The sequence below is a fragment of the Osmerus mordax genome, chromosome 26 (genome assembly GCF_038355195.1).
Source record: "Osmerus mordax isolate fOsmMor3 chromosome 26, fOsmMor3.pri, whole genome shotgun sequence".
NCBI lineage: Eukaryota > Metazoa > Chordata > Actinopteri > Osmeriformes > Osmeridae > Osmerus > Osmerus mordax.
The window spans coordinates 9,659,226-9,685,106 of NC_090075.1; the positions used below are offsets into that span (position 1 = coordinate 9,659,226).

At 40.3% G+C, this 25,881-nt stretch overlaps 1 protein-coding gene across 2 annotated transcripts in view; it reads right to left on the bottom strand.

Annotated features, from left to right (window-relative positions):
- negr1 (neuronal growth regulator 1) overlaps positions 1 to 25,881 on the bottom strand; it is a 202,339-nt gene that overhangs the window by 20,900 nt on the left and 155,558 nt on the right. Inside the window, exon 7 of one of the 2 annotated variants that reach the window (XM_067230072.1) lies at positions 18,589 to 18,630. The exons of the other annotated variant lie outside the window; for it this stretch is intronic. Within the exon in view, the coding sequence (XP_067086173.1) occupies positions 18,589 to 18,630 (42 nt within the window). The remainder of the gene's footprint in view (positions 1 to 18,588; positions 18,631 to 25,881) is intronic. 2 annotated transcript variants of the gene reach the window in all.

Sequence of the window (25,881 nt, forward strand, 5' to 3'; positions counted from 1 at the left end):
CCAACAGACGTACACATTTGTTCAGAGCCCCACGAAAGCGAGACAAAGTCCAACTCTCGCCCCTTAGAGACCAATGCAAATCTGGTGACAAAATCGTCAGAGAAAGCAAAAAGAACAAGATTTTGAAACTGCCGGTAGAGTCGTATTTCTGACCGCACAGAAATATAAAGGACATCTCTGGTTTCGGCAGAGTCTTGTGTCTCGGAAGATATCCTTATTTTTGGATTGGACGTATAGTTTTGCGTCTAAGTCAACTTGTTTGAGGTGTGGATGCTAGGTAAATGTTCGTTTTTCTCTCTGCCCTCAGCGCTTTAGCAATCATAGCTGCACCATCACTGTGGCAACCAAACAGACACGCGCCACTCAGTCTCTTACACAGGTGATTGGTATTAGCTGATTAGTGGAGTCACAAGACAGAGATATTCAGTCAACTTGTCTCATTAAAAGACTAAGAGCACTACTACACAACTACTACCACTACTAGTGCTGCTATTACTACCGCACCAGCTGCTGCTAATAATAATAATACATTTTATTTAACCTTTTAAGGAGTGAGTTCTAAATATTACCGACGCTTCCACCAGAGTGAGTTATTTTTCCAAAACGGAAGCCAGCTAGTTTTAGTTAGCTTCCGTTACCTAGCAACCTAGAATAATACTAGTAGCAATGCTACTACCTGCTAGTGTTACTTGTTAGCCTCCTAATTGTAAATTTTGAAGCCATACTATAGCGTTTGTCATATAGTTTTTGTCTATCGGTAAATAGTCGGTTGGAATGTTCAGAATCACACATGTGTGACGGTACTCTTGGGGGATCAGATGGCTGAGCGGTTAGGGAGTCGGGCTATTAATCAGAAGGTTGTTGGTTCGATTCCCAGCCGTGCAAAATGACGTGTCCTTGGGCAAGGCACTTCACCCTACTTGCCTCAGGGAGAATGTCCCTGTACTTACTGTAAGTCGCTCTGGATAAGAGCGTGACTAAATGTAAATGTAATGTACTCTGTGGGCCCCGCTTTCGAACGATCACATATGTGTGACGCTACTCCTTAACGGGTTTAAAGGCGCCTTTCTCGACACTCACCTCCGATTTTCTGAGCAAATTGATGAATGTCCATGTATCTGACAATGACCTCTTATGCACTATGGATGTAACCAGCCTGTATACCAACATCGCCCACGACCTAGGCTTGTCTGCCTTAGAACTATGGCTGCAACAACGAATTGATTAAATCGATTAAATTCTATTATTAAAAGCGATGGCAACGAATTTCATTATCGATTCGTTGTGTCGCGCGATTATTACGCCACTCACAGGGGCGTCTTAATAGCACTTGAGGCCCCTGGGCTATGGACTTTTTTTTTCATTTTTTGAGGCCCCCCACACGCTAATCGCACGAGTTGCTTGTATTGTTATTTACATTCCGTTGCACGGTTTAGGCTGAAATTCAGTTTTTGTGGCAAAAAGTGTCTTGTGTCAACGAAGGGAACTCAGTGCTAGCCTACGTCACAACGTCAGCACACGTTAGCAACGACGCATGGATACAACGTGCATTAATGTTGCACAGCAAGTATCGTATCGTGCCGTGGTGTACTAGCAGCATTATACATTTAAGCAATTCAAGACTTGCATGTACAGTAAGTAATGTCACAATAAATTATGTATTTAAACTCAAGCTTGTGTGGTGCGTCGCTGTATTCAATGCCACAGCCTAAACTTTATGTCAAAAGAAACGTTAATTTCTGGCGCATTCAAACAATCCCCTCAGTGAAGTTTGGCTAGCAACAGCAGCTAGGCTAGCTTGCTTGTAGCACAATTCAGCTTCTCCACGCAGGGCTCTAGACTGAGACCAAAATGTCGCGTATGAGGGCATATTTTCAGTTAGCAGATGGTACCGTTTGAATTGCGATTCCATCTGAAAAATACTGCCGGTGACAACGTTGTTAGAATAGCTTGTCTCAAAGGGGGTTCAGCTTGTTTCATATGAAATGGACCCATCTGCAACCGACGCAAGCAAGCACACCCTACAAATTGTACCCTCTCTAGTTTTTGTTACATTTTGTTACATTTTGTTTAGATAAGGGGGAGGGGGGGGGCCTCCCCTGCCTCCACATACACCAGATGCCACTGTAGAGCAGAGTAATGACACCGGGAATACGGACGTTTATCATCATTATTATTTTGTATTATTATTAAGAGGCCCCTGATTGGTCGAGGCCCCGGGCTTAAGCCCAGGTAAGCCCGTGCATTAAGGCGCCACTGGCCACTCAATATGTCGCGGAGATGTTTGAGTATTTAAAAAAAAGTTTAGTTGAGCGTGGAGCGGAGGTAGAGGAAAGGCCATCAGAGAGACGTTGAGTAACATTGTTCTGAAACACATGGCGGAGGCAGAGAAATCAGTACGACCCAAGTCATCCAAGGTGTGGGAGCATTTCACACTAAATACATCGAAACAGTGTGTTAATTGACCGAGGTGAAGTTAGTTTCATATTCGACATTCGTCTCACATTCGGAAGACGCTACTTTGCAGCATCGCGTTAGGGACCGGGTGAAAACAACCCATACCATTTTGAAAAATGGTATGGGTTGACTTTTATAATATTTTTAGGAATATAAAACCTCAGACACCAGAGTATCTTAACAATGTCTGGTATACTTCCACAGCCTTTACTTTTCAATTAAGTTTCAAATAAAATGATAGAAAATCACTAATCTTTGAAAATAGCTTAATCCTCGCAAATATTAACTTTTTTCAAAATTGTGTCAAGAAATCTTAAATATACACCAGATTATTCTAATAAAGTCTGGCCTACTTCCACAACCTTTCAATTTTCAATGAAGTTTTAAACAAAACTCAAATTAATTGCTCATCTTGGAAAATAGCATTAAATCCACGCTAATATTAATAACATTTTCAAAATTGTGTGCCTGTTTGTGCACATTCTGAAGATTTTTTGCACTGTGAATTTGCACTGTCAGTTCTGTTTTTGAAAAAAGGGTTGGAAATTAATGCTTTTTTTTAAAAATCCGATTTCATCGATTAATCGAAAAAAGAATCGACAGATTAATCAATTATTAAAATAATCGTTAGTTGCAGCCCTACTTAGAACATTATTAAAAATCTTGTGATGGTGATGAGCCTCCAGCGACTTTCCTATGGGACTTGGCACACAGTGTGCTGACAATGAACTATTTCAAATTTGAAAATAACTTCTACCACCAGGTGAAGGGCACAGCAATGGGTTCTCCATTTGCCCCAAACTACGCAAACCTGTTCATGTCTAAGATGGACTTTGTTTATTCCTCTGTAAATGTCTTTAAAGGGGTTGATTGACTGGGTTTTTGGGGTATTTCACTGTTCCTTAAGGTTTCCGAATAGGGTATGTAACATTGGTTGGGTTGAAAATGGCCCGGGTGCTGTTCTATGCCCCCTGATAGATCCTCTGAAATTTTCCCTGGAGAAAACAGTAGCTTTTTTCCTTTTATTGTATGCTCATTAATATTTAGATGAGCTGCGCGCTGATTGGTTGGTTTTCAACGAGTGATGCTGGGAAGAAAAAACGCAACACGGCCAACAGCACTCACTGAAACACCGAAGGTGGAGACTTGAAATAAAAACGTGCAAATAAATCTATTGTGTCTACACAACACTGTTTTCAACAGATTGACTAGATATCATTTGAAATGATAATGTCAGTTGTTTCCACTTCTGTTGTCGAAGCAAACTGGATTGACTTAGGTGGGTAGAACCAGGGCTGCCTGGCTGCTTGTTTGGCGTTGCCTTTTCAGCGTGAGATATACAATGTGTGGCGTGAGAAATGGTTGAAATGCGCGTCACACGGTGAAACCGTGAGAGTTGGCAGCTCTGGTAGAACGTTACAGCTTAGCAACCAAACTATATCGTGATTCAACTCAGCTTCAGTTAGCTAGCTCTAGACATCTTGCTGAAAAATAACCTGACAGATCTGGACAAACATGCATCGTGAATTGTAGATTTACATAACACGGTTTATTTATTTGAATGAAACAGTCAGGAACATGAAACAACATTAGCCCCATTGCCCATAAACTAGGCTAAATCATCACACATTCTACCTATGCTCTTGCGTTAGCAAGCTAAACTAGTTTACATGCCTACAGTCTAGGTGTTTTCGCTATCTAGCTGTTCTTGCATTCCTTGCAAATCAGCGTTAATAAAAAGAAGATGAGCTAGAGTCTAGCTAACATTGACTGGACGGGCATGGCTGATGTTTGTCTATTCACCTTATTCCGGAAGTCACGATGGGCGCAGCCATCAGCGTATTCTCATTTCCGGTTTAGATACTTTCCGCTTTATAACGGTACTAAAAGAACATTTCTTAAACAGGCTGTGGTAATAATTTAAGGCTAATAGAGATGCCCAGCATCAACTGCAGTTCGTGGCTGCCATAACAGCTGGAGAAAACGGAATCAGACCCTGTATTATCATTGTTTTGACCATGGAAAGAAGAGGTCCGAGTGTTGTCGGCCGACATACTTTGCATCAACCTCCAACCAAAGTTGAGGATCTGCGTCCCTGGCTGAAGGCGCTGAATTTAAAAGACCCACCGAAGTTTCCTTTTGTCTGCTCGTATCACTTGCAACATCAAGTGTGTAATAAGAGATAAACTAGCTAGGTTATATTTTAGTATGTTTTAGTATTCTCGATGTATGATATTAGTAGATACAAGATTATAACCAAATGGATGGGCATGGCTGTGAGCAAAACAACTGCTGCAGTGCATCTACATGTAATGTAAAGCTTTTGAAACAACGCAGCATTAAAATTATTTAATAGTCTTTCTAATTGCCATTAGATAGGACGGAAGATTAGTAGTGCACACCCTTTATCATGTAAGTTTTAACACATTGCATAAAGCTTGTACCAAAGACCCTCGATGACAAAATTGTCACTATTTATTATTACAGCATAATTTGTGTAATTTGTCACTCATACATTTGCAGTGTATTGCTAATAGCAGAGACCTGATGTAAAAACTAGAGCAGATAAACAAGAAGCTAACGTTCTACTGCTAACAATGTTAGCTGGTCGGTTTTGCGGGGGAATCTCAAATACATGTACTGACTGTAAAATTAATCAAACGACTGAATTCTAGAGGACCTAAGCTTTCAAACAAAGTATAGCAAATGCATATGCCCTGCAGTGAAATCGTTAGAACATCTTATGTTTGTGGCTAATGTAACTTATCGCAGCACAGCAGAGCGCAGGGCAGCGATCTGACCGGCAAACGAATTATATACACATTTAAAAGTCGTTTTCAAGCCATCCAGTGAAAGGGTGTATTGCTGACTGGTTGTAGCACACGAACATAGCACATCTGGCACAAATCAACCTAATTATTTAATATTTTAGCAGCGGGACTTCTCGGCAGTTCTCCATTGAATTGAATGATATCCCCGGTAAACAGGAAGTGCCAATACAACGGAAGTGCAAAAATATCAAAAAGGTGGGCGGGGCGGAATAAAGTCAATACTGTAGCGTAGAAGATCCCTGTGCAGTTTGACCCTCGACACATTTGCGCAAACCATTTCACCAAGGACGGTTTTGAAAACCTGGGACAATGTAGCTAAAGCAGGATTTGCTATGAAGCTGTAGCTAAAGAGGTGCGTTCCGACCTTACGTTCATCATTTACATTTACATTTATTCATTTAGCTTTTATCCAAAGCGACTTCCAAGAGAGAGCTTTACAAAGTGCATATGTCACTGATCATAGCAACATGATAGCCACAAAAACATTGCGAGTAGCCAAAACATGAAGCACACATTGTGAACAACCAAAGTAAGTGCCAAAGGGAAGAACCATAAGAGCATGTAGTTAAACAAGTTACAATTAAACAACATGAACCGCTATAAGTGCAAGTGTACCTGTGGAAAAAGCAAGCAACAATAATAAAAACAATATATCACAGTGAGTACAAAAATGTAAATCAGTTACCACTAACCACAAGAGCAGCATGTCTCTAAGCAAGAGTCATTGTGATCCTTGAGAAAACTAACATCGGGTCAAGCAAACCATTCCTAAGTACCGTTGTACTCCCGGAACAAGTGCGTCTTGAGCCTTTTCTTGAAGGTGGAGAGACAGTCAGTGTCTCTGATGGAGGTGGGGAGTTGATTCCACCACTGGGGGGCCAGACAGGAGAAGAGCTTGTGTTGGGACCGGGCGGTCTTGAGCGGTGGGACCACCAGGCGGTTGTCTGAAGAAGACCGTAGGTGACGGGTGGGGGTGTAAGGCTGCAGGAGAGACTTGATGTAGACGGGTGCAGTCTCGGAAGGTCAGTACCAGGGTCTTGAATCTGATACGGGCCATGATAGGTAGCCAGTGGAGAGAGATGAGGAGCGGGGTCACATGGGAGCGTCTGGGTAGATTGTAGACCACGCGGGCCACTGCGTTCTGAATCCTCTGAAGAGGGCGGGTTGCACATGCTGGGAGACCAGCGAGCAGCGAGTTGCAATAGTCCAACTTGGAGAGGACAAGTGCTTGGACTAGCAGCTGGGTGGAGTGCTCAGACAGGTATCTCCTGATCTTCCGGATGTTGTAGAGGGTGAATCTACACGACCGGGAGACAGCAGCAATGTGGGCCGTGAGGGAGAGCTCTTCATCCATGGTAACTCCAAGGTTCTTGGCAGAGGATGAAGGGGTCACCGTCGCAGATCCCAGGGTGATTGAGAGATCGTGGGAGATGGAGGGTTTAGCCGGGATGATGAGAAGTTCTGTTTTGGCGAGGTTCAGCTGGAGGTCACATCACAACATCACAACCGCGAACCACGAACACACATCACAACCGCAAGCTGTAGTATGATTTTGTCGGTAACAGTTATTAGCAATGCTAACATATCCTGTATCTAGAACCTGCTTTTCTCCAGTTCTTTCAAATAGATAATCTAGACAGACGTTAGCAATAGGCCAGACTGCTATTTGTTTTCTGGCTATTTTTTCGGAAGCTTCTCTTCTAATGCCGACTACAGCTAGTCTAGCTAGAGTCATTTGCTAAGTAAAGTATGTTGATGTGTTTAGAAACGTATTTAGCATTCTACCTATGCTAGATACAGGAGACGTTAGCATTGCTAATAACTGTTAGCGACAAAATCATACTGTAGCCTACTTACAGCTTGTGGTTGCGATGAGCGTACGGTCGGAACAGCACCTCTTTTCAGGTTCAGCTTCTTAGCAAATCCTGCTTGAAATTGTCCAAGGTTGTCAAAACTGTCTTGGGTGAAATGTTCAGAGCAAATGAATAATTGAGTGTCGAACTTCGCCGGGATCTTCTCATAGACAAACAGCAGCCATGCCTGTCGAATGTTTGACTCCTTGGGAAGACTATGAGTGTTAGCCTTCCCTGTACAGCCTGGAACACAGCATTTACGACCATGGTCCATTTTCAATATCCTTCTTATAGTTCAAACGTTCTTCTTTGTAATTCCTTAGAAGTAGCCTACACAGAGCAGCGCGCAGCTAAACTAGTATCAGAGATCTACGCTACCTCGGACTGGGCAAGAACACCAGTGAGTGGGCTGGTCTGGATGTACATTTTGGGGCGTGACAAAGATACAGACCAGAGCCAAAAAAGGCGGGCCACTGGACTGACGTCAGTCCGGTGGCTTTGTTGAAAAGCTACCGTTTTACAGCCAAATTTTTTCATTTTGAGATTTGCATAGGAAAGAGGTGTCAAGGACTTTAAGGTTCACTGTATGTTCATTTTACCCACCGAACTGTCGTTATTCAACTATGACAAGGTAAAATCGGTTTTGCAATCAATCACCCCTTTAACCACTGTCTGAAATGTTGGTTCTGATATATTGATGATGTCTTATTTATCTTTAGTGGTACAGTGGAACAACTTAACCAATTTCATGAATTTCTGAACTTTAGACTTGACTCCATACGATTTACATTGGAATATAACATGTACTTTATATCATTTCTCGATGTTCAGGTTTTACAGACGTCAGTGTTTCGGAAACCCACAGACAGAAACAACTTTTTACACTCAAAAAGCTACCACCCTCCCTCTATGAAAAAAAGCCTCCCATATAGTACATTTTTACGTATGAGGAGAATTTGCAGCACTGAAGTAGAATTCGAAGGTCAGGCCAACATTCTGTATGACCGTTTCATTTCCAAAGGCTATGATAAAATCAATCTGGATTCATGTTTGAATAAGGTACGCATCATAGAGCGAGAATCACTTTTCAAAAAGAAAGAAACCACTTCAGAAAACCGAATTGTCTTGTCTACGACTTTTTCACCCCTGTCGTCCGAGGTCAAGTCTATAGTGAAAAAACATTGGCATATTCTATCTAGCGACTCACAGATCGGCCAATCGTTCAAAAATCCTCCACTTTTTTCCTATAAAATATTCCCAAACTTGAGAGATACGCTGGTGAGAGTAGACTCGCATACTCCGCCAACCAATTGGCTTACAAATCTTGATCCTGGCAATTTCCCATGCAGGGGTTGTGTTAATTGTAATGCAATGATCAAGGGTAATTCCTTCCTACTCCCGCGGACTGGCAAGTCATTCCCCGTGAGGGGAAGAATCACTTGCCGCACGACTTTTGTCTTATACCTATTGAAATGCCCATGCGGATTTTGTTATGTTGGAAAAACAAAAAGAGAATTGAGAGTTAGAATGAATGAACACAAAAGTAATATACATATTCACAACATTAAATCATCTGTAGCAAGACATTTTAATGAATCTGGGCATGACGTCTGCACCTTGAGGTTTCAAGGCATAGAGGCAGTGAAGGCTCTTAAACGGGGTGGTGACAGAGAGCGCTATCTCCTTCAGCGGGAGGCCTACTGGATTTTCATGCTTCAAACAGTACACCTTAATGGTTTGAATGAAGAGCTAGTTTTGAACTGTTTTTTATGATCTCTCTGTGTAAAGATGTGTATATATTTACATGAGTAATGTGGAGCATATTGCTTATTGATGTATTAGGATACTATAGGAGAGGTGGCTGAAGTGGTTGTTGCATTACCGCCTCAATCATTCTGTTTGCATTTTTGTTTAGCCTACTTAATTTGTCAACTTATTTAGTACAGTCTGAAGTACTGTGCCTTGTGTGCGAACATGTTGTGAATCTGTGCACCTGTTGATGTCATGTGATTCACTTGTAACCCATGACTCTTAACCCTTTTATGATAAAAAGCATCCATTCTGGTGTTCACGATACACACTGACGATGGCTTAGGCCGAAACACGTCTGTGAATAAACTGGTCAAAATAAGCAATGAGATTAGCTTGAGAGTGCGTTTTTTTCTACTTTCAGCTATATCTTATGCCACTACTACAACTACTAATTATGCAGATGCTGCTAATATCTCTTTTACTACTATTGCTAATGGAACTGTTTTATTCTAGTATGCCACTGATACTGTATCTGCTACTGCTATTACTATCCCAGCTATAATTTCAGCTACTAAAACTAATATTATATGTATTATAATATGTTTACTGCTTCTTCAAGTACTTCTACAGTTTAACAGTGCAGCTTTTACATTTACATTTAGCAGACGCTCTTATCCAGTGCGACTTACAGTAAGTACAGGGACATTCCCCTGAGGCAAGTAGGGTGAAGTGCCTTGCCCAAGGACACAACGTCATTTGGCACGGCTGGGAATCGAACTGGCAACCTTCTGATTACTAGCCCGACTCCCTCACCGCTCAGCCATCTGACTCCGCTTTTGGCTTCTTTTGCATTGTATTTCAGCTCTTAGCTTTGTTAACCCTTGTGCTATCTTCGGGTCACATGACCCAAAGGTTCATAACGAACCATTGTTGTGTTTACCCAATTTTACCCAATACAAAAACAAATAAAAATAATTTTCTTTTAACCGCCGCAATGCTGAGACAGCCGAACAGTTAAAAGAAAATGCTTCACTTTGTTTTTGTATGCGGTAAAGTTGTCGCAATACGATGGTGGGTCACAGTGACTGATGGGTCAGAATGACCCGAAGATAACACAAGTGTTAAATGCTGCAGTTCATCTTCCACACTGCCACTTTTATGTTTTCCTGCTGTGCTGTTATTGACTTTTTGGCATTAACACCTTTTCAGCAAAGCCATTGGAATATTCAATATTTTCAGCAATTTAACTTAATTTCATCTTTTTTCTTGCTTGTACTTTGTAATTTCTGTGTTATGAGCATTTTTTTTAATTCATTACAGTTTTTCGGCTTGCTGGTACATTTTCGGATTTCTGTATTTTCAGCAATTTTTTTAATTATTTTCGGCTTTTCTAATTTCTGTATTTTTAGCATTTAAAAAAAATATTTTCAGCTTATTATTTCTGTATTTCCAGCAATTTTCTGAAATAAATTTCAGCTTTCAGCTTTTAGCATTCCAACGCATTTTCAGCAGGAAATGCATTTTCTAGTTCTATCTGCTATTCCAAGATTCATAACTGTCTGACATGGTGGTGGTCACCTGGGGCCGAGTGCACCAGCTGGGTGTACGCCTGGGTGTAACGCTACATCCGACGTAGAACTGAAAGTTACGACTAACTTAAAGTTACGACTAGTGCACCAGTTAGATTTAAGCCCTTTATGTGCTGCACCTGGGTGTACATTTTACGCCTAGTGGGGAGCAGGCGTAAATGGGAAAATGGGACTAATATCCATGGTAATTATAATGTACAACAGTTTGATCGGACAATATACTCACAACGATGGCAGCGCGTCTCGTTTATAGACAACTAATTGAAAGGTCTTTAAGGCGAGAAAGAGTAGTCCGTGATCGCACGAATCCACTTGATATTTATCCCGAAAATGAGCTAATTGAGGAGCTCTCCCCTCATCTCCAACATGCAACGGACAGAAACACCGCGCAGTCCCCCGCCCTGCAAGTGCTGATTGCACTGAGGTTTTTTGCAAACGGGGCCTTTCAAAATAAAATGGGAGACATGATTAATGTTCACAGAACGACTTCTTGTCGAGCAAATCGAAGAGTGTCGTTGGCCCTTCAGTGCTGCTTTAGGCGACATATCCACCTACCCACCTACGAAGAAGCATCCAAAACCAAGCAGGATTTCTATTCGAAATCTGGGGTACCTGGTATTGTCGGGTGCATTGACGGTACTCATGTTCGCATTCAGGCCCCCTCCGATCATGAGTATTTATATGTCAATAGAAAGGGTTATCATTCGATTCATGTCCAAATAGCATGCGACTCGGATATGTCCATTATAGACCTTGTGGCAAGATGGCCTGGGTCAACACATGATGCTCGCATCCTCCGAGAGTGCCCTCCATCGGGAATTTGAGGCAGGGAGAGGGAATGGCATTCTCCTTGGGGATAGTGGATACCCACTGAAACGGTGGTTAATGACACCGGTGATTGCAGCGAGAACTGCACAAGAACAAACCTATAACAATAAGCACGCACAAATCGTTGAGCGGTGCATTGGAGTGCTCAAACGCAGGTTAGTAGCCCGGTTAACGGGCAAAAACAAATAGCCTAAGCAGCACTAACACATTTTTTTAAGGTTAGTATAGGACCTATAGGTGTATATTTTGCTCTGATAGCCTATATGGTGATTTTAGTTCTTGTTTCTTTTAGGTTTCACTGCCTCCACAGTGAAATGCGAATGCACCCTGAACGCGTCTGTGTCGTTATTGCTGCTACTGCGGTGCTGCACAACATCTGCGTTAAAAAGAGAATCCCCCTTATGATGCAAGGAGAAGTGGTGCAGGAGGCTGACGAGAACCCCGTGGCTGGCATCCCTGAAGATATCGGTGGACGACTAGTCCGCAATCATATCATAAATAACATCTAGGCCCATAGGCATAGGCTATGTGTGCTCATAACTTAGTTTTCAAATGGTTTTCTTCAATTTCATTTATATATATCTTATTCATAAGAAAGAAACAGTACAAACAATCTCTAGCTACATCAGTAGGCCTTAGAAATAGCCTATCAATGGCAATTATTTATTTATTTATATGTATATTTGTAAATATTTGTATAGGCCTGACAATTGCTTTCATTAAATCAAAATAGCTTAACTAAAGAATGGTGTATGTCATCATGGTGTCTTCGTTTGAGACGTTAGTATATTTTGTCTCAAGAAGTTTGAGTTCTAGTTTGAGTTTTTCTTTTTGAAGCTCTATCTTCTCATGTTCTGCCTTGAGTTTGGCGGTCTCGACCTCAACACGAATGATTTCCTTTTCAAGAAGTATGCGCTGCAGCTCAGCAAAATCTCTCTTTCGTTTGGGGGTTGTGGGCATGGACCTCTGGGATTGTGCCATCCTTTGTGTTGTGGGGCTCTCCTCTTCACTCAGGGTGTCGTTTGAGTCTGTAAAATTGCAACAGTGTAGACTATTTGTAGCTATTTGTCTATAGGCTAGCACTTGATCGTAATGCAAACGATATATAGGCCTAACGATACTCGCTAGTATGAGGCTATTGATTAGCAAACAAACAAATGTAGCTGTAGTGGGAATAGGCAAAATGACTTACCACTCACACTGACAGCTGTCATATCGTGATCTGAGCTGCACTGAACGTCGGAGTCTTCAACCATTTGAACTGACACTGTCAGTTCAGAACTGTCAAAGCCGTTCAATCCGTTTAGCATTTGTTGACGCTTGGAACTCTCCGTTGTGATTACATTGAGAGCAGAACGTTTGTCCTCCCTACTGACAGTTCAGAACTGTCAAAGCCGTTCAATCCGTTAAAGGTGGGAGAGTCCTCTCCAAAAATATCAATAATAATACCACTATAAACTGATATTTTTGGTGAAGGACCACCCCCGGTTGGCGGGTTTTTAAATGCCGATGCATCCTTTTTTGCCCTGGAAAGAAGATCTTTCCACTTCTTCCTAACCTCTTCAACTGTCTGCAGTCCTCGTCACATTCACTATTAATTTGATCGGTTGTTGATTTCCACGCTGACTTCTTTTGCTTGTTTGTGTTGCTGTTATTGAATTTTCCCGTGAGTACGCTTCTATTCTGGTTATACATCTCTATAAGTTTTCTAATTTCTGTATCTGTAAAGTTTATTTTCCTTTTTTGGGGGTTTTCTTTATCCTGCATTGCTTTTAAGGGAGATGCTAGGCAGTAGTATGGTGCGCATAGGCTCTTAAATGTGTTGCTTGGCAACGATCGACGCTTTCTCATTTTCACAAGGACGCGCATCTTAAGACCAGGCGTAGCTACGACCGTGGTCTGTCAAGCTTGGTGCACTCGGTGTAAATTCAAATCACAAAGTCGGACGTAGTTAAGACCAACATTTTTACGCCCAGCTGGTGCACTCGTTCCCTGGCGCCCAACTTTAACCGTCACTACCACAAGTGTTTTAAAGTCAGTTAAGTATTTGGGATTGCGGACATGCTGTATGCATTTTGTCAGTGACCGTCACAGACAGTGCGCGTCCGTCGGAAGTATCCTTATGATAATAATAATAATAATAATACAATCGGTTTGTTTAGCGCTTTTCATGGACCACAAAGACGCTTCAGAGAGCAAACATATGATAGACGATATGGTGGGGAGGTGTTGTAGTACAGAACCATGTGACGCTATCGCCCTCATTTCATAGCACCCTCGCTAAAACGCCGAGCTCCCCCATAGCACCTGCAGAAAAAGATGTCTGCCGCTGCAACTGCAATACTTGTAGCCATCTAGATCAGGGAGCAGTGAACCATAGTCTACTAATGAAACAACCGTGTTAGCAACTAGTTAGATCTCTCCCTTGTAGGCTACGTTGCTTTGAATAAAAGTGTCTGCTAAATGTAAATAGGTTATCTTGTTAACAGATTAACATGGTAGAACTAGCTAGCTAGTCGCGATGTTTCTCATTGCGGCACTTTTGCTGTCTCGGTTGGAGTATGCCTGACTCCTAACTTAAAATTAAGAAGTAAAGAGCTAAAGTAAATTTCATCGACATCAAAGAGAGCTCGAGGATGTTATGCACGAGAGTTGAGCCTAGTTGTCAAGGTAACGAGCTGTCAGAATGTTGGAGTTCGTTGGAAATCGCCTATACATTGGTCAGACATTCTGCAACTTCACCCGATCCGACTGAACATGTTGAAATCTTCCGACAGTACCTGACAATGATCAACAAACACAAATAAAACAATAATAATAAAATAATAATAAAATAAAAAAATAATGAAACTGCTGGCGCACACTGACGAGACTGTTGGTGTTTGTTGTAGAATGTTGGCGTTTGTCGGGGCAGTGTGCAAGCTGCTTAAGAGACTGAGTGGCGCGTGTCTGTGTGGTTGCCATGGCGCAGCTGTGACCGTTAACGAGCTGGGCAGAGAGAAACAGAAATATACCTAGAATTCACACCTCAAACAAGTTAACCTAGACGCAAAACTATACGTCCAATCCAAAAAATAAGGAAATTTCCGAGACCCAAGACTCTGCCGAAAACATACATATCCTTTATATGTCTGTGCGGTCAGAAATACGACTCTACCGGCAGTTTCAAAAACGTGTTCCTTCTGCTTTCTCTGAGAAATGTGTCACCAGATTTGCATTGGTCTCTATGGGGCGAGAGTTGGACTTTGTCTCAATCTGGTGGGGCTCTAAACAAATGTGTAAATCTGTTGGATTCCACAGACAACTGTCTACGACCAGCACAAAATTAGCTATCTATTGATCCAAAAATGAAGCATGAAGAGTGAAAATTGTGGCAATGCTGGCAAAATATAAATATTTTTTGAAGAAGATTTCGAAGCTCCCCTCCACTCTAAGCGTTTCAGTCAGCACTCTAGGCTCTCACATACACACCCATGTAAATCTCAGAAACGGTTTGAAAAACTCATGAAACATAATCAGTGATATTAAAAAAAGTTGAATAGATATCAAAAAGGCTGATTGAAAAAAAACTTAATTATTTGGGTTTTGTCAACATTTTAAAGTTTAAATGCTGGCTGTAGCTGAAAGATTGAGGAAGAAGGATTTGAAAGTTGAAGAAGTTTAAGAGGATTTGAAAAAACTCCATTGGAAAACCATGTTAAAACATTATGAATATTGATTTATATTAATTCAAGCATAAGAGGTACAAAGCTGAAAAGTCATAGCAGTCATAGCCTGAAACTGCTGATTGTTTTGATAGCTGAACGGTTTAAATATCTGAAGATTTAAAGGCGCTGAAAGGTGTAAGGAAGAAATAGAAGAATAAGAATATTATGAAGAAGTTGAATTCAAAGAACAATACTTGGAATGCTGAAGCAGCATGTTGGATTCTGTCCTCCTCTCCTACTCTTTCTTCAATGCCTAACAAATCTATCTATTTTTCTCCTGTCTTTCTGCTTGAGCAGCACTGGTTGAAGCCTGAAAATATTTCTGGGGAAATTGTGGGGTGTAGTAGTTACTGCACTAGTAGTTAGCTAGCTCTACAATTTACCGGGGCTAGGTCTGAATCTAGGAGAAAAACGGAGCTGCCAGCTGTAGGTATGTAGCAACGCTAGTGCTTAATAGTTTTAATCGCACTTTAAAGCAAACAACGTCACCGTTGCGCCGACTAACCTTGAGCGGACCAGTACTCACGATTGATTACTTGCGCGAAAAGTGAAGCTAACGGTGGCTAATTTGCTAGCCACAGTCACTGACGTTACTAACGTCACTACGTCACTAACGTCACGAAAACACGCGTGACTACCTGTAGCAGAACATTCGTTTCACATCTGTTAACTTGGGGGATAGCTAGGCTAACTATAGCTTTACTGCAAGGCAGCTGCAGGAACGCCACAAGCAAAGAGGCCAGGGTGATAACTATTTACTCATTTTACTTTGTGATGTGAAACACAATTATGAAATGTAATGTACAATATTAGCTGATATTATTAAGGAAGTAGGCCCACATCTACTTTTGGAAACGGTAGTCTACTATTTCACTGAAGCATTAGCATCATGACATTAGCCTCTGTTGCCCTGGCAACACATACTACAGTGGTCTATGATGCATCTGTTTTCAATCTTTAAAATAAACATTCCTCACAAATACATTTTCGTTGTAGGATTTATTATGACATTACATTACAAGTAAACGATTTGTGGGTGAAATTATCATTACCTGTGGTTTCAAACCAGTGTTGCTCACTGCAATGCTGTAGCCTACGCGAGACACTACAAAAACATCTACACAGCTGTAGGAAGTCAAACGGCGACAGAACATGTTCGGCACTCCCCTTACTTAATCAAAAGTCTATCTAACTACTAACCTGAACTTCATTGCCACAGCCTAAACGTTGCCAATCTGTTCATGAAAATAATTAATTTCAGCCTAAACCGTACAACGGAACGTTAAATCCAATTCAACCAACGCAATCGCACTACAAAAACATCTACACTACACAGCTGTTTAGGAAGTAATGTGAGTAGCTAACAAAAACTCCTCAGCTGTTTAAGTCAAACGGCGACAGAACATGTTCGGCACTCCCTTTACTCAAAAGTCTTTCAATAGGGAAACTATCTGACTACTAACCTGAACTTCATTGCCACAGCCTAAACTTTGTCAATCTGTTCATGAAAATAATTAATTTCAGCCTAAACCGTACAACGGAACGTTAAATCCAATTCAACCAACGCAATCGCTACCGAGACGAATACAGCAGTAGTCTAGTACTGTACCGTAGTAGTAGAATTTACCGGGGCAGCTTCTCCACACAGGGCTATATCGCATTTTGCGTTGTTACTGACAATGATCGCTACCAGTGAGCTTTTTATGAATGAGCGATTTTCCACTAAATAAATGTCAAGCTTATTTACGTTTTTGGGGGCATATTTTCAGTTAGCAGATGGTACTGTTTGAATCGCGATTCTATCTTCTGCCGGTAACGTCGTATAATAATCTTCAAAGGGGGTTCTTTATTAATTAATGAATGCAATATGAGTAGGCTAAATGCCTGAAAATATCACGAGAAGGGAAAACTTAAAAGGACGTTTAAGTCATAGAGATTAGGTCCATTTTTACACCGGTCTGCCAAATGTATTCATTTTGATTCAGCTATGAGGCTGCCTCTTGCAGGGGAAATGAGAAGACATCATATTTCATTCTACACTTCACTCGTATTTTGAGTTGTAAATGAGCAGCAAAAAAAAGATGCTTTTAAATCTATGTAATATTTATGCATAATACGTAGGCCCTATGTATTTTTATATAAAATATACAGGAATATCAGTTGTAAAAATGGCATTAAAATCCCTGTACAACCGACGCAAGCAAGCACACCCTACAATTTCCCCAGAAATTGTACCCTCTCTAGTTACCATTATTGTTACCGCTATGTCTTAACATAAGAATTCTGTTTACCTGTCTACAGGTAATGGTTATGTGGTGAAGCAAATGCACATCATGCATAATTTTGCATAGGCTATACATATTTTACTATACATATAAATCTTATTTAGGTTCTAACCGTCTAAATTACATATTTGTGCAAGGGAGTCCTTGCGACATCTGCTGAATTGAACAGGAATAAAATAGCTTTTAACTAGTTTTTTCCGGTGTGATAAAAAAAACAACAATACATATCTAGAATAAGTCAAGAAAGCAGGATCCTGGAATTTCATTGTTATTCTTCACTGCAGTGAAATGACACCCTGTCTGAAAGCATGAAAAGGTCTATAACCTTTCAAGGGGGATTTCTCTGCTAGAGCATTCAAGGTTTACCAACATTCATATGCGTATCTTCAACTATTTTCACATTTCAATGTATGACACATCATTTGAAAGTTTACAATCTGCACTTTCACAATCTGTAAATTACCTTGGCTTGCCTTTCAAAATAACGTGTCACATATGGTAATTCTGAAAACATGAGTTTGTGCACGAATAGTATTAAGCAAAAATAGTGTAACCAGTGGAAGAGATTACATTCTGTGACTTACTTAAAACCGTAAGAGAGGGATAAAATACAGCTTCTGTAAAGAGATTACGCAAAGCTATATGTTAGAAGCAGCAGAGAGTCAAATAGAAAAACAAGAGCGACATTGACAAAAGCATCAGCAGCAGAACAGGTTAGAGAGGGGCAGCAGAGCCACAGCCAGCTGTTCAAGAAGAGAGGGGATAAATTGATATAAAGAAATCAGGGGGGGGGGGACAGTCAGAGAGTAAGGGATGAGAGAAAGACAGAAATACTGAGAGACAGTACACTGCAAACAAAACAAAAACAGGGGTCATCTTACCCAACATCCTGCTTTACATGCAGACTGCACTTAGCTAGCATAGAGGAGAAGGAAGGAGATGGGGAAGCCAAGAGAGGAAAGCCATCAGCATCAGCTTCGTTAGAATGCCATCAGTCTCATCAGCCACATGGAAAAGTCACTTTTCTACTGCACTCCACAAGGTGAATGAGTGGAGGATGTGTGTGCAATGATAAGGGCTGCTCACAGAAGACAAAAACAAAACACAAACCAATCCCAAGTAAATTAACTGTTAATACTAAAGACATACAGTGAAGCTGAAACCCCGGCAGGCATCGCAGCCAATTAAGATCAAATAATTGAGATGGAGGAGGAGTTTGGTCAGGTTAGTGTTGAGAATATCGAATCCCTTTGCTGGTTGTGTACAGCATGGTGACATATACTGACCTGGGCTTGAGACAGCACTAGTAGTGGTAGGTTCAATAATTGCTACAGGAAAAAGGGGGGAGAGGGAAAAAAGAGGACATTCATGTATTATTAACAGAATGGAGACAAAAAAGAAAAGAACAAAAAAACATGCAAGGAGAAAGGACAGGGAAATGATGACCAAACAATATTCATGTGTAAGGACTGGCATCTTTCATTGCAAGGTTCCATATGCTCAATGGATAAAAAACCTCCCCCACCAGATTTAGAAATTAATCAGGAATCTTTAGGGGGTTAGAACTTTTTCAACAAAATCCAAAACGTTAGAGCAGTGAACAGAGATGAAGAAACTGGCTTTTTTGAGGGAACCTTGTCCCATTCTGATTAACTTATGAATTAATTTCTGACTGAGCCACTAGGGGAATTAAGGAAATGTAATCATTTAAATGTGTGTGCATCTGGGTTTTTGTCTAAGAAGGCTGTACTGTACACCAGTGGCAATTTTAGACCCTTTTTAGGGGTGCTCAAGCACTCCTAAATTTCATCTCTGCAACCCTAAAAATTATTATTTTATTTTTTATATATATATATATATATATATATATTGTTTATTATCATTTGATGCTGGTAGTTTGTGAAGAAAAGGACATCCTTAGTTTTTTTCATTCATTCAATATTATGCATAATAATACATAAATGTATTAATTGTTATCCAGTGAAATTAGTTATTTATTAGCATGGGTGTTTAGCACTTATGCAAGGAATTGTTTTCATTTCACATTCTCATTGGGGCTGAGCACCCCTAAAGGTGCTCAGACTCTTGCTGCTCAACGCTATTCCCGGAGTGGTGGGATCATGCAATGAATTCTAACTCTCAATCAGGCCAAACTGATCTGGGACTCACAATCAAAACCAAAAGGATTACTCTTTGGTTATTTACATATGCATTGTCTCAAAAAGCATTCAGATATAACACTTACTGCTCCACTCCAACCTGGACTTCCTTGGACTCTGAAACATGGCTTAAAAAACATTCTCCCACGGCTGCCTTTGATATTTCCGGATATAATGTGTTTAGGAGAGACCAAAACAAGGGGCGGGGAGGGGGGTTGTTAATCTATGTTAAGAATACAATTAAATGTAGCCTAATTGAATGGTCACAGGATCAGGAGTTTGAGTGTATTGGGTTGAACATCCCCTTGTCCCCTTAAATGTCTATATCGACCACCATTAGCTAATAATCATTTTTATGATAGTCTCCATAGTATCCTTAAACAATGTGATAGCACAAAAGAACTAATACTAATGGGCGACTTCAATATAAACTGGGACAAAAAAAAGAAAGAAAGAAACTAAAGGAGATAACAAATAAATTCAATCTAACCCAACTGATACAAGGACCAACAAGAGTAACCAACTCGTCCCAGACACAAATTGATCTAATTTTCACAAACAGGCCAGAGAGAATAACTACATCATATAACATGCTCACTGGGCTGTCAGATCACAATATCACACTTATGGTAAGAAAACTAACCAGAAAACGATTTGCAAATTCTAAATCAAATTAATTTTATGAGACAATCCCTAAAAATGAATTGAATAATCTAGAAAATGTGAATTGTGGAACTGATTGGTCCACAATTCTAGACAATGAGGACACCGAGGATAGCTGCTGCACCTTCTTGAGTACCATTAGTGAAATAATAACACGAAAAGGGTGAAACGTAAACATAGACGTAAAAACTTAGCATGGCTTAATGACAGTTTGTGGCAACAAATGAATGAGAGAGACTCAGCTTTGAAGAGAGCCCTTAAGACTGGGAACAGTAGTGATAGATACACCTTTACAGGTCTTCGAAATAAAGTATTGAGAAATATAAGAAAAGCTAAGGCAGATTTTTTCATTTGTATCATTAATGAGGAACAAGGATATGGTAAACTTATTTGGAGAAATCTAAATTAGTTAATTGGTAGGAGTAATGAAGACGGACCATCGACTTCTGAGATCAAAATTAATGGAACTCTGATCCAAGAGAATGATTTGATAGCGAGCACCTTTAATGATTTTTGTATAAACTCAGTTAAGGTATTAGCTCAAAGCATCCCACCGGTAACTACACGCACTGTCCTCATAGATGATAGTATCCCCATTTTTTTAATTAGGGAAATATCTGAATCAGCAGTGATACAAATTATAAATTTCCTCAGACACTCAAAAGCCAAGGATGCATATGGTTTGGACACCATATTTTTGAAGTCACATAAGGAGTCCCATTGCTCACTTGATTAACCTTTCCATTAGGCATAATCTTTTTTCAAGCTCCTGGAAAAAAGGGAATTGTAAGCTATTGTCTCAAACTACAGGCTCATCAGTATTCTATCAGTGATTTCCAAGGTGTATCAAAAATGGGTAGCAGAACAGCTGACAGCACACTTAAACCTAGGTAACACCCCTCTGCACCCAATGCAGTTTGGATTCTGCGCTAATCACTCTACGGAGACAGCTAACTGCTACTTCCTAGAAAATGTTAAGTCCAAATTGGATAGAGGTGGGGTAGTTTGCGCAGTTCTCTTGGATCTTAAGAAGGCTTTTGACACTGTGAATCACCAGACACTGTTAGCAAAATTATCATATTTTAATTTATCAGCAGAAGCCACAAAATGGATGAAGTCATATTTGGCTGATAGGACTCAAAGTGTACACTTTGGAAGTAGCCTTTCTCCATACCTCAGTAATAATATTGGTGTACCCCAGGGGTCAGTATTGGGACCAATCCTGTTTAGAATGTACATTCATGATTTACCATCAGTGTGTCCATCTATTAATGTTCAAATGTATGCAGATGACACTGTTATTTATACACATGCAAAAACCAAAGAACAGGCTACCACTAAACTAACTGCAGCTTTGGTCCATGTCTCTGACTGGCTAAAAATGTCATCCCCACACTTGAACACAAATAAAACAGTCTGTATGTTCTTCTCCAAGAAATCATCAAATGCACAGCCCCTTGATGTCTTTATTGAAGGAGAAAAGCTCACAGCTGTATCTGTCTGCCTGTTTGTGGACTTCAGCTCTGCCTTCAACACCATCATCCCTGCCCTGCTTCAGGACAAGCTCTCCCAGCTGAACGTGTCTGACTCCACCTGCAGATGGATCGCAGACTTCCTGTCTGTGATCCGGGGGATGAGTCTGACTATAGGTGGGAAGCTGACAACCTGGTGACCTGGTGTAGCCAGAACAACTTATAACTCAATGCTCTTAAGACAGTGGAGATGGTTGTGGACTTGATTCCAATTTAACATTTAAAAAACATGTCAAAAAGGTGGCCAATACCATTAAAGATCCTGTAAAGTAAATTCCATGTTTTGCTTCTAAGTACATTATATACGTGTGAAATGAGTTCCTGAAAGCATGTGCAAAGCGCTAAAACCTTGTCGCACTGAAATGTGGAGTTAGACCGAAGAACAGTTTCTCTTCCGTTTTCAGATCAGGTTTTAATGGGCGGAGCCAAAAAATGCCCTATCTACGTCATTTCACCCCATCTACGTCAGATCACTGAATGGCTCCTCCTGCTGTACTGTTATTGTACCTTACATCAGCTAGCTAGCTAGCTAGCTTCAGGATGTCTCCCACCACCCGCAACTGCATCTTCCCTGGATGCAAGAACTCCAGCTGCGCTGCAATGCCATTTAAGTTCCCTGTTGATAATGAAAGGAAAAATAGGTGGATAGATTTTGTGAAGAGCCACGCTCATGGAAAGCTTCGGATAAACTCCAACAGCCGCCTCTGTGCCACTGACCATTTCATGGCGGACAGTTTTAACATGGACCAGAGACAGACGGGGTTCACCAACACACGGCTTCTCTTGCAGCGCAGAGCCGTACTGAGCATCGCCCCTCCGGCCGTTCATCCTCCGGTCACACCTGGACCATCCACCGCCGCCAGCAGTTCATCACTCAGTTCTGTGTGCTTGTTATAATTATACTAGATAACTTTTCCAGAGGTCTGCTATAATTAGTGCAAAAAGCTAACTTGATATTAGGTTACTCGGTGTAGAATGATGGTATTTTGGTGAAATGGTAGCTAATGTGCTAGAAGTAGTTGGAGAGCTCACGGTCAATGTTTACTCCTGTGTTACAGCTCAGGGGAATATTTCATTTAGGCTATATGCCTCTGTATTTTTCACTCATTGAACAAATACATTCTAATTCTTTACTGTTTTGTTCGGCTTGACGTAGCGTCCATTATCTGGGTCGTAGGTAGCTTACTTGAGAGAGGCGGCGCCTTCCAGCGAGGGGGCCGAGCTTCAGCTCCTTCAGGCAACACGCCCCCCCAGTCTCAAACAGAGAAGACTGCTGATTTTCTTACGATTTCAAAGCCTAATTTAACATACTTGTCGGTGTTTTTTTTTTTATTCGAATTTGGATGGGTAGTTAATAACACATTATTCTGTGGTGTGGTGAACTTGAAACTCGTTTTTAATTCCACTTTACAGGATCTTTAAATTTAAGACATGTAAGGTCGTACTTAACTACAGAGGCTGCAAAACTTTATATGTATGCCATGATCTTTTCTCACGTCTTGTACTGTTACACAAGCTTGTCACAAGCAAGTACAACAAGTCTCAAATCAATGGAGACCCTCTATAAGCAGACCTTAAAAACTCTAGACCAAAAACCTATCAGCTATCACCACAGTCATATAACAACAAAGTATAGCTTATTCAAATTTGACAGTTTCTTACAGTGTTTGGATGCCTGTCTCATGTTTAACATATTACATGGGCTGGCACCTCCACCATTAAATGATTTTATAAAACTGAAGGATGGCAATGGCTCTAGCCATTGCCATCTAGGGCCAACTAGGGCAGTCACCAGGGGAGACTGTGTTATAGAGTATAGACACAGTACGTTTGGACAGACAGTCTTCTCAGTACGCGCCTCTAATTACTGGAATACCCTCCCTACTGATGTAAGGGAGTGCGCCAGTATTTCAGTGTTCAAAAACAAACTTAAGAAATGGATCAAAAATAACCAAACCTGCAATCATAATTAGACCACTGCATTACTCACACCGTAACTTCTTTTTATGTTTAACACCTTGTATGTCTATCTGTCTGGTTTTTATAATTAGCTGTCTTAACATTACTGTTTTGTCACACTGTTGTTTACCTTGCATGTCTGTCTGGTTTTATTATTTATTTGAATATTATTTTTTTATTTTATTATTTCTCTCTTTTATTTCCGTATCTCTCTGTCATGCCCTGCCAAGGGACAACGGATGAAAACCAGCTAACCTAGCTAATTCCGGTGCATTTACATTTTTACATGTTTATCAATGTACACTGTCCCTTTTCAAATAAACGCATATTAAGGTCTGATCCTAGAATCGCCCCTGCTGTAAACTCTAAGACAATATAAGGTATCTGTAAACATAATTGTAAGATTAATGATTTATTATTAACTTAGATACATTTACAAGACAATTACTTTTTATCTTGACTATACATAGTCTAGTACTAGCATAAGATCTGTCGTTGTATCTAATACTACATAAACATCTCTACATAACCATGGGAGACATATAAAGAAAGATCATCCCTCAAATTCAGAAGAATTATTAGCAAAATGGTAGCTGACCCATACAATTAAATGGGAGATGAGATAAAATAATGCTACTGTTTTGCAAACACAATGCAGAATCCAAAGTATATACCTCCTCCACAAAGGAGGAGTTTATCAGTCACCAGAGAAACTTGTAGCCATTATGATTGTTCATGTTTACTTCTTCTACGTACAAAAATGTCCTAGACTTTTTTCATTTCTAATTGCACAGCAGGCAAAGATATCTAGGCTATCCAAATGTATGTAAGAACCTGCTTAAAATCTCCTTTGTAATCCAGTTACATGGACACTCCATGCATACATTTCAATTTCAGGGCAAATGGAGGTGCCCCATTGTCAATTTAACACTTCAGAATCTTAGCCTCTGTTACTTTTTTAAATTCCTAGAGTTGAAATGAGACTTTAGTTATATATTGAATTTGTGTATGAGTATTGGAATCCAAGAATGATCTATCTTTTTCTACAGTAATAAACTCCTCGAAAAAAGTTTTTAAACGTTAATTCGGTCGATTATTCCTCCCCTTCAATAATACCAATTGGTATTGTATTTTATATCGTTGGAAAGCCTGATTAGTCACCTTTACAACGAAGTACAACTCGTAAGGATCGAGTTGGACCTGCATTTGTGGAATGAGCAACACAGTTAACCGTGTGGTTAGCAGCCCCCCAAAAATTGCCAAAAACCCCCTGCAATATTCTTCTGTTGGTATTCACTCCCCCCCCCCTTTATTTACTATTATCTGAACTATATAGTGTTTTTGTTTTTTTCCTAAGCACAGGGACAAGAGGACAGGTATGCCGCCCATGGATTTACTCTTTCATCACTAACCATATCATTGTTATATACACTAGGCTAGGAACGGGTGCCTGTTAGACCCGCAAACATAACAAAGTCCCACAAATGTAGTAAAGGAAGGTGAATCTCAAGACTTCACAATTATAATAACTTCCCACAAATGTAATAAATTACAAATGTACAAGTTTTGTAAGTTTGTAAGTTTTGTACAAGTTTTACAAGTACTGTAAATGTCTGTACCACCCAATAACATTTTCCTCCTACATATTGTCCTTTCAATTTGCCTATATACTTTGCATAAGTACCCTACCTTCCTATTTAGACTGATCAAGTGTTGTGTATACAACGGAAAAACAAATCACATCATATTTATTCCAGATGTCTGTAAGTTTTACAAAAAAGTGCAAAAAAAGCTATGCAAAGGCCGTGAATCTGTTGAACAAATAAACTATTTATAAGTAAACAACGCAAAGTATTTTGTAACAAGAGGTCAATAATAGGCCTAACCACAACTGGATAGGCCTATTCACAACTGGATAGGCATATTATTTATCATCACTACACAAACTTAGCCTATGTTTGAACCATGAAATATTTCGTGTTGATGATGAAATGTATTTTGAACATACATACGTTGACAACCACCTAGTATCACTTGACACTGATAATGACCAGAAACCTAACTTCATGCTAGCAAGCTCTTCTTTCAATAACTTTGTTACCATTTTGTTACCACAAAATGTAATTTGCTTAGTTATACGGCGGGTGAGAACGTTACAATTTTAGCAACATTCTCAGCCCTTACATCGATAATGTTACACATTGTAGACGTGCACTCAGAACCGACCAAATGCTTTTTGGCACTGAAATAAAGACAACTCATTGAA